At 36.6% G+C, this 19,569-nt stretch overlaps 2 protein-coding genes across 2 annotated transcripts; both read right to left on the bottom strand.

Moving 5' to 3' along the window:
- Positions 1–4,748: 4,748 nt before the first annotated feature.
- LOC113494492 (probable E3 ubiquitin-protein ligase HERC2) lies at positions 4,749–5,770 on the bottom strand. Its single transcript, XM_026872861.1, has 4 exons — positions 5,750–5,770; positions 5,550–5,674; positions 5,103–5,470; positions 4,749–4,857 (listed from the first exon to the last, which is right to left on the bottom strand). The coding sequence occupies exons 2-4, from the start codon at positions 5,601–5,603 to the stop codon at positions 4,764–4,766; spliced, it is 516 nt and encodes a 171-aa protein (XP_026728662.1). The 5' UTR covers positions 5,604–5,674; positions 5,750–5,770; the 3' UTR covers positions 4,749–4,763.
- Positions 5,770–19,285, bottom strand: LOC113493955 (probable E3 ubiquitin-protein ligase HERC2). Its single transcript, XM_026872004.1, has 30 exons — positions 18,799–19,285; positions 18,484–18,658; positions 18,127–18,271; positions 17,582–17,749; positions 16,337–16,591; positions 15,876–16,031; positions 15,659–15,784; positions 15,437–15,557; positions 15,181–15,349; positions 14,689–14,899; positions 14,267–14,415; positions 13,743–13,902; positions 13,555–13,652; positions 13,241–13,396; positions 12,839–12,944; positions 12,641–12,746; positions 12,110–12,332; positions 11,473–11,617; positions 10,935–11,014; positions 10,785–10,858; positions 10,436–10,578; positions 9,871–10,067; positions 9,208–9,424; positions 8,708–8,945; positions 8,084–8,254; positions 7,635–7,838; positions 7,035–7,197; positions 6,662–6,780; positions 6,402–6,574; positions 5,770–6,319 (listed from the first exon to the last, which is right to left on the bottom strand). Exons 1-30 carry the CDS (start codon positions 19,063–19,065, stop codon positions 5,770–5,772), a joined length of 5,265 nt encoding a protein of 1,754 aa, XP_026727805.1. The 5' UTR covers positions 19,066–19,285.
- Positions 19,286–19,569: the final 284 nt, after the last annotated feature.

Genomic DNA, 19,569 nt, shown 5'->3' with positions numbered 1-19,569 from the left:
GATTTTACTTCACTATACTCGTAAGTTATAACCCCATCATTTATTATTTCCGAGATAAAAGCAAAAATACATATCCAATATTCCTTCGATCTGTCTAACAGACTAAACATATTTTGTCAAACACCAAATTACGGACTTATCCACAAAATCTCGGATCGTCGACAACGGTCTTAATAAAATGAACTTAAAACAGACCATCCTGTCTTTATCAGAACTTTGATAATAGAAGACAAACGACGTGTTCATCCCTGGAACGAAGGGTGCAGGGTACTAACCCTGTGCCCAATTTCAAAAGGTACGTATTGAACATAACTCAGTAAAATTAGTTTGGAAAAATTGTTAACTTCATGTTGTGTTTTGCAGCGTAAACGTTTAAACAAGGCCAACTCGTCATGTGACTTATCACTTTATCTAAATTTTTTAGTATTTTTAGGGGTCCATACATACTGGGTAAAAAGGAGCCCTGTTACTGAGAATCGCCGTGTTCCGTCAGAAGGCTGTTGCTTAGCGTTGCTTAACATCGGGCTTGATTTAATTTGTGGCTATGACGGCAGAAAAAATACACTTTAAAAAAGTCACGTCAAATCACTGTTTATGAGTTACAGGCTGGTGACAAACAGACTGACAGCAATCGGATTTTGATTTTAACTTTATGGGTACCATGGAAAAAATCGAATTAAGTTATAAACCAATTTGAAATTTGTTAGAAAAAAGTAAACCTAAATATTTAAACTTATGAAACTATCTTCTTAAATGTATAAACCTTTTTCGATATATTTGTATAGTGACACCACTTGTTCGGTATCTTTCAGACAGTTTGGTACAAATCTTGATTATGATAAATTGTCTTCGTCAACCGTTCAAACCGGCACCATGGCGGCATAACAGCGTTCGCTTTCATCTTTGTTTTTAAAAATTAGTGCAGAAATATTTGCTGAATTTTAATCGTTAATTTTAAGTGAGAAATTTTAGTAATAATTTATAATATATTTTTTAACTAGGAACTGTTTACTAAAATATTATAAGCTAGTGAGTTTTTTACTGTTTATTGTATTTTCAATCTATTATTAAGATTAACTTGGCGCAAGAGAGAGAAGATTGAAAGGATTCTAATCGGACCTTCTTGAATAAATTCAATACAAAATGAGATTTTTGAAAACTTTAGTTTATTTAACCTGCGTTTAGTAAAAGTATTATAAATAATGATTGTTATTTACCATGTAATGATGACACAAATTGCTGAAAAAAACATTATTATTCTATGAAAAAAAATACATCGTTTTCTTAGATGTACTAACTATATGCCATTATTGTGATAAAGCAATTTACTTTTATAAATAAAGAAACATCTTTGATCGCGATATATAAAACCTACGCCTTTTAAATTGAATAACTATGACATCTTTTTAGTTTGTAAATATTTTAATGTAAATCAACAAAAACAGTTTGCAAAAATAAAGTAAAATAATGCAATATAATAATAACCTTCTTTATTATAATACGCAGAAAGCCCTGATAACTTTTGGAATTAAATAGGTACATGAAAAAAAATGCCTGCGACGGCCATAAGACTTGACCACGTGTCAATAAAAAACTCATCTTCTTAGTCAGTAACAGTAGCTTAGTTATTAAAGCAACTGGCGCATATAGCAGGAGTCGCCGGTTCGAGTCCTATGAGAAGTTTTAATTATTTCATGCTAATATTATCTGATTTATTGGAAATAATGAAGCTGATTACTTGATGATTACCAATTTATCAAATTATTGACAAACTAAAAGATATAGTTATACAATCACCTTGTCAACATTTCATCATACGATACCTCTCAGTATCAAGCATAAAAAATATTCACAAATTTAACTTAATTGAGCCAAAATATCCTTACAATCTCAAAAACCTTAAAAATTCAGATTCAAGTAAAATACCATACGCTAGCGAAATATTCAGAAAGTTGTACGATTTTTTTGCACGCCATTGTATTAACGATGTAAGGGACCACACACATACTTGTCACTTGAATTTTCTTAAAACAAACTGCATTCAAAAATGCACTGTGTTGCTTGAGATAAAGTTAAAATTTGCCTGTTGTGATATTTATAAATTAGTACCAATATTATGAATAATTCTTTGATCTTAGATACGTGAGAAGCGTTTAAGGCACAAATGTAGCGGAAGTGTGAATGGACTTTAAATGGGGCATTCTTTATTTGTATGAAATTTTACAATAACTCTGTTGCTTATGTTTGTAACTAACTAAATTGATTGGAAACAAACATAAAATTGTCCAAAACTGTAATTTTTTTTTTTAAATTAACTAAGAAATAGTCTGTGTTTTGTGTAAATATATTGGTTTCATAAAAAATCAAGTCACACATGTAGTCATAAGACCCGTGACATGTCGCACACAATGGCTATGGGTGTTGTCCTCAAATTTATTGATCACTCATTTTTATGACCTTCACAGTCGTTACCTTACTTCGATGTATTATTTGTAGTATTCCTTATTATAGTCACAGCATCATATTCTGTCAAAAATTCAAGTATCTACCTATCTCGGTTCATGAAATACAGCCTGGTGATGGACTCACGGATCCATGGATAGACAGTTGAATAATTATTTAATATTTATTTGCCTTTTGGATACGGAATCCTAAAAGAAAGTACACAGGCAAACATTAGAAGCTAATTTTCGGGTACAAGACCTTTTTCATTTAACATAAGACATTGCAACATCATACATTGAACTCTTATTATACCTTAATACCATTCTTACATCATTGCATTATCTTTTTAATCGCCTAACTAATTAGTAAAACGAAAAACCAGTTTGAGAACAGCTGCCTTGTCAAAGAGATTGATCTGTACCAAAACAGAGTAAAAACATTTAACGAGGACCAACAGAAAAGTACTTTTGTATGTTAATTTATTGTATTTTTTAAAGAAACTTTATCATTAATCGTTATTTTGGTATATTCTTGTCTGTTTGTAAGTTTTGATTGATAAGAAACTAAGTATGGTTGACTAAGTAGCCCACACAATTTGTGAATATTTGCGATTGAATAAAATCGATTTGAGAGAACTCCAATTTTGTGTATGCGTTGTTTGTACGCGATTATGTATGTCGTCTAGATCAAAGAAGTTGACATGGGAATAAAATTTGGAGCACATATGTATCTCCAAGCTTCAATATATGAGTCAAATTTTGAAATTCATATAAAATAGTTTTTGAACTTTAAATACTTTAAAGTGGCTCCAAATTGGTCCCATAATATTACACAACTGCTGCAAGTGAGTTCTCTTCCTTGAACTTGGCTTGGTACGCTACCGCGTGTCTATATTATTTACCCATTATAAGCTAAAAAAGTAGAAATGAATCAAGAATTTCTACCAGCATTAGTCAAAGCCACATTTACCTAAACATTTAGGGCACGACCCGAGCGGTAAGTGTACTTATATGAATGTTCACTTGCCTCTATAACAGGCTGTTGGTTTTTCAACCGACTTTATAAAGGGGGTTCTCAATTCGTCCGTATTATGTTTTTTTATGTATGTTACCTCAGAAAAGTGAAATAGCTAGCATCTGTCACAAAATCACCTTTGAACATAACACCATAATTGTTGTTGTTGTATGGTACCGCGGCCAGTTGGTGACTGCAAGATATTGCATTATTAGTTTTTAAAATTCTGCCCCACGATAACTATAATATATCTGCCCCACGATAGCTATAATATTTAAGCTATATATACTAACAACTATTGTATAAATATCTATGTTAGTCTGTAAGGTATATGTCTATGTATTTATTATTATTATAACCCCATAAGTGAAACGATCACAGGTTAAGCTATGTTTGACGCGGTTGGTCCGTAGATGGGTGACCATCTTTGTCATAACGAGTTCCTCCGTGTTTCGGGAAGGCACGTTAAATTGTGGGTCCCGGCTGTTATTCCTACATCTTTAACAGTCGTTACAGGTAGTCAGAAGCTTGAAAAGTCTGACAGCCAGTCTAACCAAGGGGTATCGTGTTGCCCAGGTAACTGGGTTGAGGAGGTCAGATAGGCAGTCGCTCCTTGTAAAGCACTGGTACTCAGCTGAAACCGGTAAGACTGGAAGCCGACCCCAACATAGTTGGGAAAAGGCTAGGCCGATGATGATGATGATGATAACTCTCAATCTATTTAACCGATTTGTATAGTAAAATCCTGCCTCGTATCTTCATTTCACACGGGAAAAGTCGCGCGCAACAACTAGTCTACAAAATTTACGCTCAGTTATGCTTTAAATAGAATAAATATATAATTCCAAGGGAAAATATAATACAGCGAATATTATATACAAATAATTAATGGAGATACTAGATAATAATGTTTAGTAAGCCTACATGTTGTAACATGTTGTTTTTATAGCTAAGTTTGCCATCGTAGGGAAACTTTCGTTTAAATAGTTTTTTAAGTTTCTTGGAATTACTAATTGAAGGGAAAAAAATGTTTAATGTATAATTGCCTAAGGTTATGTCTGGTTTAAATAAGAGTTTTTTTTAATAATTGTGTATTTATATTTTTTTTTAAAGATGAACCTCATTAAGGTGTTTTTGAGTGCCTTGATATAAATATTAGTTGGTACCTTACAAATAATAATTTAATTAATTACATGGTAATACATACCTTAAAAATAAAAGTTACAATTAAATTCCATCTTTAAGAAAAACGAAAAAAAAAATCAAAATTTCATAATTTAACTTTTAGTCAACCCGAAAATCTTTCAACTCGAGCTGAGGGCGCCACCGTTTATAAGCTGCTCTAGTTCGGGACCTTGACATCCTTCTATCAGAAGTGATAGGAAAGTTATCAAGAATCTGAAAATAAAGACTTTTTTAGAATCATTATATTCAGACTGTTGTAGCCCACCGTTGACTGAACGAATTTTGTTAAAAACATTTTTTTTTTGCCAATATGACATAACAGTTTTTTGACTTAAAGAAAACGTCGTCTAGAAACGGAATGTGTTCACTACAGATAATGGAAATGCAAAAATGAACCTTACTGCTTTATCATAAAGCTTCGATTAACACTAGTTTATTGAGTTTTAATTTCCACAAACCTTGCTCTCGAAGGTCTATTCAACAACGCATGGGCTCCGCAGTTCGCACTCGTCTTCAGCGGCAACGTCTGAGTCTGTTCACCTTCCAAAACCCTCGCTTTCAACTCTATCAGTATGTAATTCATCAACTTAGACCGTTCTAATAGAACCATGTACTTCGAGTATGGTATCACAGACTCTATCCCTATAAGCGGGTGAGTTAAAGGTATAGTGGGTTTGAGTGGCACGTATGGTACTGCGTCTGACAAACAAGCGCCTAATAGACCAGCCAGGGCGGCGTATTTCACGCTTTCAGATAACGTTTGAGACGAGTGCAGAATACTGTTTATCATTGAGTAACCGTTTCGTCTTATTTCAGCTCTTTGGATCTGGAAATATACAAAATATTCAAAGTCAAAGTTCCTAAAACATGTTTTTATGAGATATTTCTATAGGAGTGAAGTATACCTGACAATATAACGCTCTTCTAAGTATGTCTATATCACAGGTTTCTTCAGTCATCACAAAATCTATTATAGCTACAGTCAAGTTTTGTTGCTCTTGAGTTACTTCTTCTAACAACCAATATAAATCTGAAATTGATAAATAACTTTACTAACTGACGAAAACAGTTATACAATATCGGTAATTTAGACTTTTAATGGTACCTTTCTCGTCACACGCAAGCCTAGAAAACCCACGCATTGACAAACTTATTCCTTTCCGAATTATCATCATCTTTCTCCTCATCAGCCATAATCAAATCAGTCTTCAGATCATCAGCCAGCATCATCACTTGCTTTTCACTTTCGATCGATTCTTTTAGAATCGAGTTGTCGGTTATATCGTTAATCGAGCTGATGGACATCTCGTTTGTCGGTGTCTTATCATCATACTCTTTATCTGGACCATCTTCCTTGTCTCTGTCACCGCGGCCATCATTTTTCATGTCATCGTTATTCGACGCGTTCTTTAAATCTTTCTCTAAAGGCTTATCTTTAACTTTTAAGGTAACTTTGGATCTGTTATGTGTATCTTTGGAGGTGACGACGGATGTCTCGTTGCGCCCTTTAGTGTGTTCAATGATTATGCTTGGGGCATCATCTGGAGTTTTGGAAGTTTGTCCTATAGTTGACTTTATAAGGAGAGCGTCGCCCTGTAGTAAGCTGCCTGTTGCTTTGAACATACTTTTGCTTAGACTGTTCTGTCTATTTCTGAGATCTTTTGTGGTTTCAAAACTGGAAACACAATATAATGACACAATAAAATAAAATTTGCTGTTATTGACATATCATCTCTCATTTGACGAGGGAATCTTACCATTTATTGAAACCAGGAGTCTTAGCCGCTCGCATAACTTTCTGGAATATTTTCTTGGCTGTGGGTGGCTGATGAGCCGGTGGTCGTGCAGACAACGAGGACACGGCTGGCGAAATCGCCGCACGAACGTCGTGTAATAAGAACCTTGCCCTTTCCAAAGGTGCAGCACACACCTAGTACAATTTTAATAATAAAATTTTATTAATATACATATATACAAAAATTATTGCACGTACTTTCAAGTTAGTATGATAACGTACCTCTTTATAACCACGAGAGAGCTGTTGTCTAGTTCGCATTAGAGTCCATTTACTTTGCTGGACTGCCTTCACTATTTCAGACATCGCTGGCGACAGTTTCACTTCACCTTTCTCCATTTCTAAAATACAATTTCAGAACCATGATAAAGTATAGATGAAAAATGTTATTTAACTATTTGTATCTCTTTATTATCTGCCTAGCCTTTTAGCAACTAGGGTTCAATCGGCATCTAGGCTAACCGGATGCAGGTAAATATTTTCTCTCAATATTTATTTAGCAAATAAGAAAAAAATAGATTTATTTTCTATCTTCATTACGCTTCCTCTTAAAATCGCCTAAAAAAAAGACAATAGCAGCATAAGCAGTACTCACCAGCCATGGCAGTAGCGAGAGCATGTTCTTTCAATCCAGCGTGGTATAATAGAGCTGCTAGCAACGCTCTCCGCAGTTCCTCTAGAGGATGTTCCGGGGGAAAGTGTGGCGCGCAACCTTCGCGCCTCTCGCACGCCCACCATAGGTGTAGTGCTAGTGGATCCTAGGGGCAGGAAAGATTCACGAAAATATTTATTTTATGGTTCTTACAAAAACGACTCCCGCAGCAAGGAATTCATTCCTAATGTCGCGAGGGTTTTCACAAACATTCAGGTCATAGGCGCGAAGACAACCAGACTCAAGACAAGCATTTGCGGATCACACAAAAGCTTGTCTTATGCGATGAACGACCCTTAGGCTTTGGACCTCAACCACTCAGCCACAAAGGCGGGGTCAAGAGAGTTTGAGTTTCCCTTAATGACGATTTACCGAGAAACCTTTAACAACCGAAAGCAAGGCACAATCTACTGAATCTACTACAATATTCCTCTTTTGAGGGCGGGAGTAGCAATAATTTTTCGTTTCGAGTATTCTCATTTAGCATAATTTACTGAATAACTTATTCCTCAATAATATTAAGTTCAAAATCAATCATCTCACATGTAACTTGGACTCGGCAAGTGCGTATAACAGTGCCTCGGCCCTGGCGGGCGCCTGCGCCACATTGACGCGCGGCGGCGGGCGCGGCGGCCGCACCGTGCGGGACGGGAGCGGGACGTCGCCTGCGGGACTGTTGCCGCCAGTTGACGAACCACTGCGGGCTTCCGCCTTCTCCTCGTCGAAGGGGTTTGTTAGTTGCGAGTCCTGGGTATAAGAAGTGTTTGTGATATGAGTATTTAATAGTTTAAATAGTATAAAGGTGTATTGGGTTTATGTTTAGCGTAAAACTAAGTTTTTTTGTCAATTTTAAGAACCAAAGTCATTTTGCCGTTCTTTATTCGTTATAAAAAATCGTTGTATTAAAAATACAAATATTTGGCCAACAGTCGCCATGACAAAAACTATATTATACAAGAACACTACCAATAATCCTAATGTATCACACTAACCTGTAACCCTCCTCTCAAGAACATAGCAGTAGCATAAGGCGCAGCATCACGTTCAGCCTGTTGTACAGGCAGAGAGCGCGCGAGGCGAGACCCGCACTGCGTCAGACCTAAGGCCACGTTGAACGCGCACGTCGATAATATGTGGTAGGTGCGGAGACTTGATGCACTTTCCTAAGAATGAGTAACAAAGGAATGTAATTTAAATATGAAAGAAACTGATAATTAAGCGTGGTTTAAGAAAACAAGCTCGATATCCATCGATATGCAATTTTAATGGATTTTAACCGTCATTATTGCCGAAGACAAGAGTGAATACGGTAGAGTAGTACAGTAGTTGGACATATCCATTTTGTACATTTTAAAATGCATTTGCATAATACCATTAGTGTATTTAACATTTATATTCAATGCATATTTTGCAATCGCTGTTAAGATCGTATTGTCAAAATTTGACGGGTCGTTGAAAAATAACCCTGTTTATCGGCTAGTAAAAATGGATTGGTACCTAAATGTTTCAGCCTCAAATCAACATCTGCTGGGTATGAAGTTTTTGATACACAAAACATTTAAGTAAAATAATTAACAGCAATTATAGAAAACTGTCCTTAAGTAAAATCATCTTACCTGGCACATAAAACTATATATCTGATCAGCATACATTCCCACGCATTTCTCAGTGACCTGCGACAGGTAAGCGGCGTGTGGTTCTATACTCATAGTGGCGGTCGCATCGCATCCGCGAAGCTTCCGTATCGCTTCCACTGTACTCGCGTTGTCGCACTCGAAGTTCTCTACGTCGAACACGTGACCTGCTATTATCACCCACGATCCACCTTCCTTAGTATGGTTTTGGATATCACATCTGAAAATATGGAAACATATGTTATATCAAATATTTTTTGAAATGCTTTAGGAGCCCAAAACGGCATTGGTCATTTGCATAGGCGTCAAGAAACAGACTTAATCACAGTTCAAATTGCTCGTAGAAGAGGGATGACGCGTCAAGGAAGTACATATTGTGGAAAGAAAAACGAAATAGTTTTTGGGAACATAATTGAAAACATAATAAACTATCGTGTCCAGTTGGATACAACCATTATTACAATAAGACACACAAAACTTACTTGCGAATAATACTGTTTTTCAATTGATGCTTCCTCGATAGGAGTCCAGGCCAGCCGAGCAGGTCTGCATCAAGCTTGGCGGCGGACGGCAGAGACTTGGCCGCGTCATCACACGCGCGGGCTATCTTGACTAGAGAGCTGGTAGAGTCGGCCAGGACGATAGGAGAACGGGATGCGCACGCGCATAGCCACGCCCCTAGCTCACTTACTACACGACCTGATGGAATTGTATGATAATTTTAGTGGAGTAGATTCTTTTCTTGGTCTTAAAGAGGCTTACAATTGATAAAAGAGATATTTTCAGGTAGAAATTTAGACTCATGATATTTATATAAAAGCTGAAAGTAAATTGGTCTTCCGGTCAGTAATACTTTCACGGCTAAACTTTAAAAACTTAATTGATATACATACTTTACAATTGTACACTTTACGTTATTTACTGTATCAAATGTTTTCTTTTGATGTGTAATAAAGTGGATTTGTATTTGTATTTGATCTTCATGAAGTATATCAATCATGGATAGTTTTACTCTAAGACCGGCAAAGACAATTTTCGCTACGATAACAGTCTTTCAAAGAGGAAGGGAAAGGCATGTGCATCTATAAATTAAGTAGTCATTGACAATTTCATATATGACAGTAAAGCAACATCCAACTTCTTACCAACAATATCAGCTGTAATGAGATCACAGAGCGACACGAGCTGCGTGTTATCAGCTCGATGCACCGCCCTTGAGAAGGAGCCGAGCGTCGACTGAACGTGTTCGGCGAGCAACTCTATGTACTGCGTGAGTAATACTCGCACGCCGCCGCGAGTACTGCGGCCGCCGCGCGTCCACATCGCCTCGCAGAATAGTAACCTAGAGAAAAATAAATAAAAGAAGTGGTAAAGTAAGTAAAATTGTAAGAAAAAAATAGGATTTATATAAAAATACGGTTAAAATTTTCTGTGGCAAGGAAGCGTCATGAATGCTCCTTCATATGGTAGGAGTCTGAAGTACACAATTGATATTAAGCATAAGAAAATTATTCACGTAGCCACACGCTAATTGAGGTGGACAATCGGGATTTTCTCGCAGAGCAGGTTAATTTGACTTCGAAAATTTTAAGAAAAGTGACTGTCCAAAAAATATTATGAGAGAAAAAGCCTGTGACCTTTGTATGTAGGATCGGAATTACAATTATGAGCACCTTTACACGTAAGTTAGTAGTTATTCATCAGGCTTACCTTTGAAACCGTATAAGTAAATCACAGCTAGGGCTCACGGTATCGTGGCTCTTTGGATCGTCAGTCTTGCTTGTATCGCCGTGCATGATAGCGTTTATATGCATCTGTGTTTGGCATGATGTGTTGCGAATCAAATGCATAACCTGTACGAAAACAGTACGTCATTCAGGGACCTTGTGATGATGGATAAGGGGATAAGGGGATAGGGGATTTGGCTTCGATTTTAATGTTTGCTGGGTACACTTAATCACCTTACTAATCAAAATACAGTTTGTTATTTTTACCAAGACAAACATTTCAAAGTCAATTAATAGTATACAATACATTTAAATAAGTTGTATAATCTTACCAAATGCATAAGTGGGACGGAAGCTCCTTTATCTGTAGCTGCTGCATTACTTAGTTGGTATTCTTCAGTACAACCTGCAAAATTGTGCGTGTTTAATAATGAACTTTAAGTTTAATACAATAAGGTTTACAATATAATTAGTAGTATTACCTGTCACACTTTCAGGGTCATCAGATGTTTTAGGCGGCGGTCCACGTTGTCCCGTTATTATATCGACTTGATCATAATCTCTGAAAATGTACTTTTACATTAATTTCATTTAATTACAACGGCGGTCTTAACAACCAATTACGGCAATTATCTTAAAATGTTGTTGATTTAATGTAAGAATTGAAATTTAAAAAATATTCTGCAACGCTTAACGATTTTCGCTTGCTTAATTAATTTGTGTACAGATGTCGTAAAAATAAAATTGTGCTAACTCATAATTAGTATGCGCATGATTTAAGGTTTTTTTTGATAATTAATAAATATGTGTTAAACAATAAGCTAAAATATAAATGCTGTTAAAAAAATACATATTTATAGTTATTGTTTTCTACACTATGTTTCTCTAGCTGATTATTTTTATTTTTGTTGTATGTTCTTGGGTATGTCTTACTTCATAAATTCTATATTGTGACATAATGATGCTTCCGTATTTCCGTGTTATCCTTAAACCTAAACAATTAACACAAAGTCCACTTACACATCAAGCAGCAAATGATTGTACGCATCAGTCGAGTGCGCCTGCAGGGCATTCTTGAGCGCGTCCCGCAGCCCGCCGCCGCCGAGTAACGACCACACCAGGAGTTCCGTCATGAATCGTGCGCCTGCACTCGCTGGTACTGAACCTGCGGATATTACATTTTTAGATGGGGTAATAAAGTTGTAAGTCAGTTTTACTCTTGAAGGCTTGGTGCAATAAGATTGTCATGATACCGAACGAGGCATTATAACAAGGGAACATATTTCATAGTGAAAAGAGATACAAAACAAACTAAATTAAAAGAAAAAAAAAACGATCAGACCGTTATCAAATTTCAATGTGCCTTTTAACTTTTTATGAGTAGCGTTTTATGCTCCGACGCAAAAAGAGGTGTGATTAATTTGACGTGCCTGTCTGTCAGTGGCATCATAGCTCTCGAACGGATTGAGCGTTTCCAATTTAGTGCGAGTTCATAGACATGTGTGATAAAAAACGATCGAGCAATTTGAAAGTTGTGAGTGTGACAGACCTTACTGTCGGTGGGTTCTTTTTTAATTGATCTCTAGTTAATTTAAAATATAATTCTTTTAATTTTTCTTTATTTAAGTCCTACCCCTAACTATCCATTGTACATTACCTTGCGGCAGTAACGTGATGAGATGATGCGCCCGCACTTGCGGCGTGGGCAGCAGCAGCGGCCAGGCGGCGGCCAGGGCGCGCCTCGCCGCGGCCGCCGCGTTGGCGCCCGCGCGACCCTCCACCAGCGAGACCAGGGCCGTGTGGACCCCGTTACACCACGAACGGGCTTCAGTCTCACATTCTTCTGGCTCTGGGCCACGAGAGCATTGCCAGGCTTGCACCTAGAACAAAAAATATTAATATGATTGTTATTTATTTAGTTATCTAGCTTTTACTGTTCCCCAGCTGGGCAAAGGCTTTTTTTGTATTCATTTCCAATAAACGCATCTATTTGGACAATATCATAATTTCAGCAAAAAAAATGGAACACAAAATATCACTTGTTTCCGGAACAACTTGGGGAACGCCTATTACATGACACGTTTATAACACAGGCCCATTTTTTTTTGCCAGACATCCCCCGCTACGTAATTTAATCCTTCCTTACTTCAGTTTCACAATCATTTAAGTCATATCCACATGTACTCACTTGTAGCCTCAATAAATTCAAACAGGATATAGCCATGCATTCAACTTCCGATATTGTTGCCGTACTGCTTTGTTCCACGACTATTCTTAACAATCTCTCCAAAAGTCTGAAATAACACAAAATATTATATGTAAGGTTGTTTGGCGAAGAGAAGATTATGCACGTTTAAAGTAGTAACATACATATTTAAAAACTTACTTGAAAGTATTATCAGATAAATCAATGACAAAGGGCATGGAAGACGGTAAATCTCTTGGGCTCTCTTCACTCCACACTATTATATGTCCTGGACCGCTTGAAACACCTGCAAAAGAATCGAAATCATCTATTTTACTGTATGGGTCAGAATAATAAAATGTTGACAAAATAATTAACGTCTACGAAACAATTATCACTGGCCTTATATTAAAAGCTAATACACATCAACGTAAAGTGCAAGAGAAATGAATGTAGTAATCAATTAAATCGGTTAATTCAATACGTTTCTGAGGAAAAAACGAAAAAATACAGACGAATTGAGAAAATCCATTTTTTTTAAGTCAGCTGAAAATACCTCTTATTGGCAACAAAAAACACAACATATCATATTACATAACATACCATTGGCTTTAAACGATGGGTTGAGTACTTGTAACAACTGCGGCTCTTGGCGAGTGATCTGAGCGCGTTCGTGTGTGCCCCACGCGTACAAAGCGCCCTCTGCTGTCAACGCAACGCCGTGAGCCGCGCCTAGACTGAGATCTACCACTCTTACACCTGCGGATAAAAGTAATTTAAAGGACAATAAATAAAACGAACAAAACATCTAAGAAAGAAATGAACTGTTTGGTTAATCTTATTCTCAGTACGTCAATCAATAGTAACTTTTCTTCACATAAATTTGTTGTATTAAATGTGTGTGTCAAAATTCTTACCTTGTAGCGCTTCCAATAGTTTAGGAGCTTTAACGCATTCTGTATTGCCATGACCTAACCGATAACCTTCTCCTTTACCCCATGTGTACACTTGTCCACTGCAAAATAGACATACGACATTAATAATATACATAGGAGAATGAACTTAACGCTATGGTTCTTAAAGTCCATATTAGATGAACACTTACGTGTCAGTAAGGGCGGCATGCCAATGTTCGCCGGTGTAGACGCGAGTTATACGTAAACACGATAAGGTTGTAAGGGTCCGCGGAACACCACCCTCGGTGTCGCCAAACACTTGCACTGCGCCTTCCCATGTACAGCATAGGGTTTGGGATTCACCCCAACCTATAGGTAGATATGGTGGACTTATTTTACCAGTGAAATCATAATTTTTTTAGTCGACTTTTTACTATTAATCTACATTAAAAGATAAATTAATGGTTGCTTTCAGTCGTTTCGTGTAGGCTTTAGAAAAAAAATATATTGTGAATAATTTAGAAAGGCGATCTAAATAATTTTCTTGAGGGCAACCTACTTTTTTGCATATCGATTAACTTGAATGGTTGGGTTTTTGTAGTTTATGTAGAAATAAAAATGTATGCCATGAAACAGTTAAAAAGGCTATCAACATGTTTTTTTTGGAAGAAAACTTAACTTCTCTAAGTATTTAACATTTGATAATTTCTATATATGCTATCGCTATTCTTACCTAACGCGACATCGATGACGCGTTCGATGTTATGTGCGTTAAAGGAAACAGGTTGCGGCGTGAGACAGTTCTCGATGGTGCCGTGACCGAGACGGCCTTGTAGACCACGACCCCACGTGTAGAGGGCGCCTCGAGATGTAATCACAGCACTGCGAATGAACAGGTTTTTAAGATACATAATGTATAATCACAAAATAAATATTACATTTATGAATTTTGTAGTTTTAGAATAATATAAGCCTACATATTTAATATAGCAGGCGATATAGAAACGTTTATATTTCTTTGTAGCCCTTTTAAAATTGAATCTCTATACTGGCAAAAAAACCATTACGAATTCGGCCTACACCTGAGGAATGGAAGGGGAGGAATCTCAAATATTACACTACACCTTTTTCAGCATGAGTTTGCAGGACACTCACCTACAAGTTGCCCCCGCAGATACTCGCACCACCTCATGATGTGCGAGGTGATGTAAGTGCGCGGGCGCGTCCCGGGGCGCGGTGTCGCCGTGGCCGAGGCGGCCGTCCTCGCCGGAGCCCCACGACCACGAGCCCCCGCACGCCGAGCAACACAGGAAGTGCCGCCCCGCCGGGTGACACGACACCTGGATAATAGTCTTACTCTCCAGACCTGGGGAGATAACTAAAAGTAAACTACAGTCATGCGCTATGTAGGGACAGATTTATATCAAGAAATTTGCTTCAGTTTTATTTATTAAGGCCGCATATCAGTGGTAACACTTAAACCGGTTTGAATATCGGAAGGTTTGGAAGAACCGAATGAAAAAATATGGTTTGAATTTGGATTACTTTGATTACAAGTTCTTTTACAACAGATTTAACATTTTGGTAACTAAGTGTTACTACTGATGTGCAGTTTACTTTAAAATTATTATTGTGCATTTAACTTACCTGGAACTAGCTGTGGTGTTGTTGAGTCATATGGTAGACTGTAAATAACGCCATCTTGTGTCAGAAGTAAGGCAATTTTCTCAGCACAGGCTATTTGTTGAATCCTTAGGGTTCCCATATGAATAGGACCGGCACCCACTGATACTACTTCTTGAGCTGATTCTGTACACTAAAATATGAACAAGCATAAAGTATGAAATGCAATACGAAACCCATAGGACATATATTAATAGTAATATATATATGAGTAACTTACTGTGACAAACCCTTTTAAAGGTGGCAACAATGGCGCTCCTAGTCTGTCTAGGTGACAGAGCAGTGCGATACCAGCTTTCCTTACACCCATCAATCCATCGCCACTAGGTATGGTCAAATCCCTTAAAAAAAAGGAATATTTAAATACACTGCAAATTAAGACTTAAACTATCGGAATAAGACCAGTTTTGGATCAGCACGTTTTTCTTGAATTGGTACTTACTTGAGGAATTTCTCTGTAGCATTACTGTCACTTGATTCGCTAGCGTTGATAGGATTAGGCGCAGGGACTTTAGCCATTCGTCTTAAAAATGGACCTAACGGTGCAGTGCATTCTTCTAAGGTTATTCTGGAACAAAGGTAAACTTTAAGTATCATGTTCTTTTATTTTGGACACTAAAGTGTCCAAAAACGTGTATTAAAACTTTTTGTAGAATTACCTATTATCCGGCTGTCGTTTCTGCTTAGGAGGTAAAGTGACTAGAACATCGGCAGCTTTCAGCAATGCGGGAAGTTCAGCTCTCCTGGCACACAGCTCGACCCAAACACAGAGAGATGTTCGCCAATCTCCTTGCGGGACGTTACAACCTACTTCCCTGTTGTAAAAAAGTTAATTTAGGCTTTATTTATTTTAGATACACTGTACAATTATATTTAACAAATAAGTTGCTGTTGGTTTACTATGTGAGCATTATTCATTTCTCTTGAACTGATGCCACACATGAACGAATCTTTCGTTCATTGTGTCGCATCAGTCAAACTTGTATTTACTTACACTCGGAATCGATATTATTTAGTAATTGATAGAATACTGGGGATCGACAATAGTAGAATCGTAACTACGGATATTTATAAATTTCAAAACTAACATAAATAAAAACTAGACCGCAAACAATCTTACCCAATCACAACCTGATGCAAAAACTTCGCCGCACTATCGACTACCTCAGCCCATATCTTCTGCGATCGGGGCGCATGTGTAGTACCCGCGCCAGCGAACAAGCCAGCGTCGGGTAGCGCTCGAACAGCGTCCAGGGCGTCGCGGAGTAACGCGGAACATACATCGGCGTCTTCACCGCAACGCCACGCGCGGCGGACGAGGGAGAGAGCTAGGCGGAGAGCTGCGCGGGCGCCGACGCGGGCTAGACCGATGGCACTGAAATGGTCTTGCGAATTAGACTGATTCACAAATATCATCACCAAAAGGGATGGTTGAAGAATGAATAAATGTTCAAGGCTAGGTTGATATGATGATGTTGTTCATTACCATAATCACCACTATTTCGAAACATTTTCAAACCATGCAGGATGCACAGGGCAAGAGACAAGAGGTGATGATGATCAGTAACAATATAAGGCAGGTTTTGTTTTTGTAAAATTGTTAAAAAAAATTTGAAGTTGTTGCATGTTATTGCAAATTTTGCACATCCTCTTTCATGAAATTGAATATTAAACGATTTTTGTAATAATTGACTAACTCATTCTTACAGTTATAACATACCAAATCCTAATGGATATTCTTTTAACAAATATGTATAGTTTGTATGCATTCAACAAATAGTAAAATTTTATTATACATATTGTAGTTATATACAGCATGTCATCATACATATATGAAATAGACTATAAGAAATAGGAATTTTGGTTATTTTATATCAATAGCATTATTTGTTTTTGCATCATTTATCAACCCAAAACAAGAACAGTTGCAAAACCACTTAAGAAAAGAAAAAAAAAGAAAACTCAAAATATATCAAAGGGGTCTTTAGGCCTTATCTATTTACTAGTATACTACTAAGCATATGCAAAGTATACATATCTATGTACAATACTTATCTATATATACTAATGACATTCAAACAAATAAACTTATTATTTGTTGAAAGACATTAAGACTTTGACCTGCAGACAAGATATGATGAAATAAATAAATATTTGGACTTCCAAACCCTTAAATGAGTGCACAAAGGTGTCTTCCCATGGTTTAAAATTCATTCCTCATCACTTAAGGCATTATGTTAAATAGCATTATGTTAAACAGCCTATGATGATTCTGATATTCTGTTTGCTATAGATTTATCAATAGAGATAAACACACAGGAACTTAATTAAATTATTATATTGTCAAAATGTAAAAAATCCTTACCTTTCAGAGTCATCAGTATGTTCCTCAACTTCATCCTGGGCCTCAGTACTGACATCTCCTGGCTTGTTCAAAGTGGCCACAACATTGCTTAAAGCCCTATTGCTAACTGCATGCGGTGGCTTCTTATCTAGTTTCACTTTCTTTACTTCTTTGTTCTGACTTTGATCTCTGAAAGTGAATTATTTACACATAATCAAGCCTTTATAATAATAATAAAACTTAATTTTCAGATATAACATCCATAGAATTAAAAGACAACACAAGTAGCTAATTAAAATACAAATAAAATAACAGAGAGAATTAGAACAAAAAACTTAGAGTTTTTTGTTTTTAGATAGTTAAGTTTTTATTCTCTCTTTTTTAATATAAATGCAAAAGTAGCTCCATTTATCAGGTTAAAAGACAGAATTTATTGACCAATTTTATTCAATTTATAACAGGACTCAAGTCCCATGGAAAAATCCTTCTTCATTGCTGGAGCCTCAATCAAATTATTAAAAACATATAAGTCTGATAAAATAACTTTATAAATATTCATATCATACCTAATAACAGCTACAAGGTGTCTATTGCACAGCACTATTAAACGACGGATTTGAGATATAAATGGACAGCTGACTGCAGTGTTGATAGCTCTAACACGCTGCTCCCATACTAGGGACTCCATTAAACTTTGCAAGCATTCTGGACCTGTTTGTAAACAAAACAATTACTTTAAAAACCCTGAGAATAGAATGAAAATGAATGTTCATTTTACATATAAAGGGTGATGTAGGCTTATGTCTGGCTGTCTGAGGTGAATGACCCACTGCTGAAAAGAAGACAACAAAGAAAAATCTAGTGCATAGTCATTTTAAAAAGTTTAGTATATACATAGTTACATGCATAACATGAAGATTTACCTGGATCTTGTTTCCATTTTAGATCATCAATAATCTGATGTGATGGTGATGGTGCCACTACTTTGGATTGGATTGAGATTCTTAGTTCCTCCTCAGCTGACAAAGCACTACAGGATGGACAAGCACACCCTGAGTGTGGACCACACAGTCCATCACAGCATGTGCAAGTCAATATCTATAGAAAAAAAATATTTCATTGTTCAGAAAATACCATGCTCTCTATCAAATTATTTACAAATAAACTATGTTGTAGCAACTGGTCATTTGTTAATCATGAACATAAAAAAGGGTATGATACAAAGATAGCGAACTTACCCTAAGACCACAATAATATTTTCCACTATCACCAAGTTTAGCAGTAATTCCAGCACCATTTACGAGACCATTTCCGGCGTCAAAATAAATTTCTCTATCTTGCAAGAGGCTATTGAACAGAGTACACAAGGCATCGGGATTATGAAGAGCTTCTTGAAAATCTGGATTTAACCACTTTGCATCTAAATGCTGCTGCGGACGAAATATGAAATCGTCCTGATCGTCAGGGACAGACATTTTTGCAACCGGTGCCTTGGACTCATTCATACACCCATTTTAAGCAGAAGCCAAAACTTTTCAATGGAATCCAAACAATTTCAATCACTCGTTTTTATATTTTCATTCTAGAATATCGAGAAAAATAATTAATTAAAATAATACATCGAAACAATAATCGACAAATCAATCGGCCTGAAGAATACTGTCAAAATTCTACGTTCCGTTTACGTCCAATCAGCTGTCGATCGTAAATTTTGATGTAACTCAGAGAGATAAACATTGTGCTACAGATACGAAGTAGGAATTATTGACATTAGAAAATATTTTATGAGGATTATAAATTAAAATTGAAAGCAGTTTAGTTGCAGGTGACAATACTTTTTAATTTAAATTAACTTAATTAGGCAAGTTTACACTTGGTGAGTACATTGGAACGCACAAAAAAACGAGAAATCCGAAGAGAAAATTATTTATAAAAAAGTATATCTTGATACATTCAAAACATTTTGCGCATTTTTTTTCTATTGATATATATGATAAAAGTGATTATAG

This window comes from Trichoplusia ni, chromosome 5 (genome assembly GCF_003590095.1).
Source record: "Trichoplusia ni isolate ovarian cell line Hi5 chromosome 5, tn1, whole genome shotgun sequence".
NCBI classification, from domain to species: Eukaryota; Metazoa; Arthropoda; class Insecta; order Lepidoptera; family Noctuidae; genus Trichoplusia; species Trichoplusia ni.
The sequence above is the reverse complement of the archived record's forward strand: the minus strand, read 5'-3'. Positions and strand labels throughout refer to the sequence as shown.

Excerpts from the sequence above, each read along its gene's own strand:
- LOC113494492 (XM_026872861.1), bottom strand. The coding sequence starts at position 5,603 with ATGACTGAAGAAACCTGTGATATAGACATACTTAGAAGAGCGTTATAT. Across the intron at positions 5,471-5,549 it reads GAAGAGCGTTATATTGTCAG|ATCCAAAGAGCTGAAATAAG; the intron begins GTATACTTCACT and ends GTATATTTCCAG. Across the intron at positions 4,858-5,102 it reads AATAGACCTTCGAGAGCAAG|ATTCTTGATAACTTTCCTAT; the intron begins GTTTGTGGAAAT and ends CTTTATTTTCAG.
- LOC113493955 (XM_026872004.1), bottom strand. The coding sequence starts at position 19,065 with ATGAATGAGTCCAAGGCACCGGTTGCAAAAATGTCTGTCCCTGACGAT. Across the intron at positions 11,618-12,109 it reads CATCACGTTACTGCCGCAAG|GTTCAGTACCAGCGAGTGCA; the intron begins GTAATGTACAAT and ends TAATATCCGCAG. Across the intron at positions 6,320-6,401 it reads ACTCCTGGTTTCAATAAATG|TTTTGAAACCACAAAAGATC; the intron begins GTAAGATTCCCT and ends TTGTGTTTCCAG.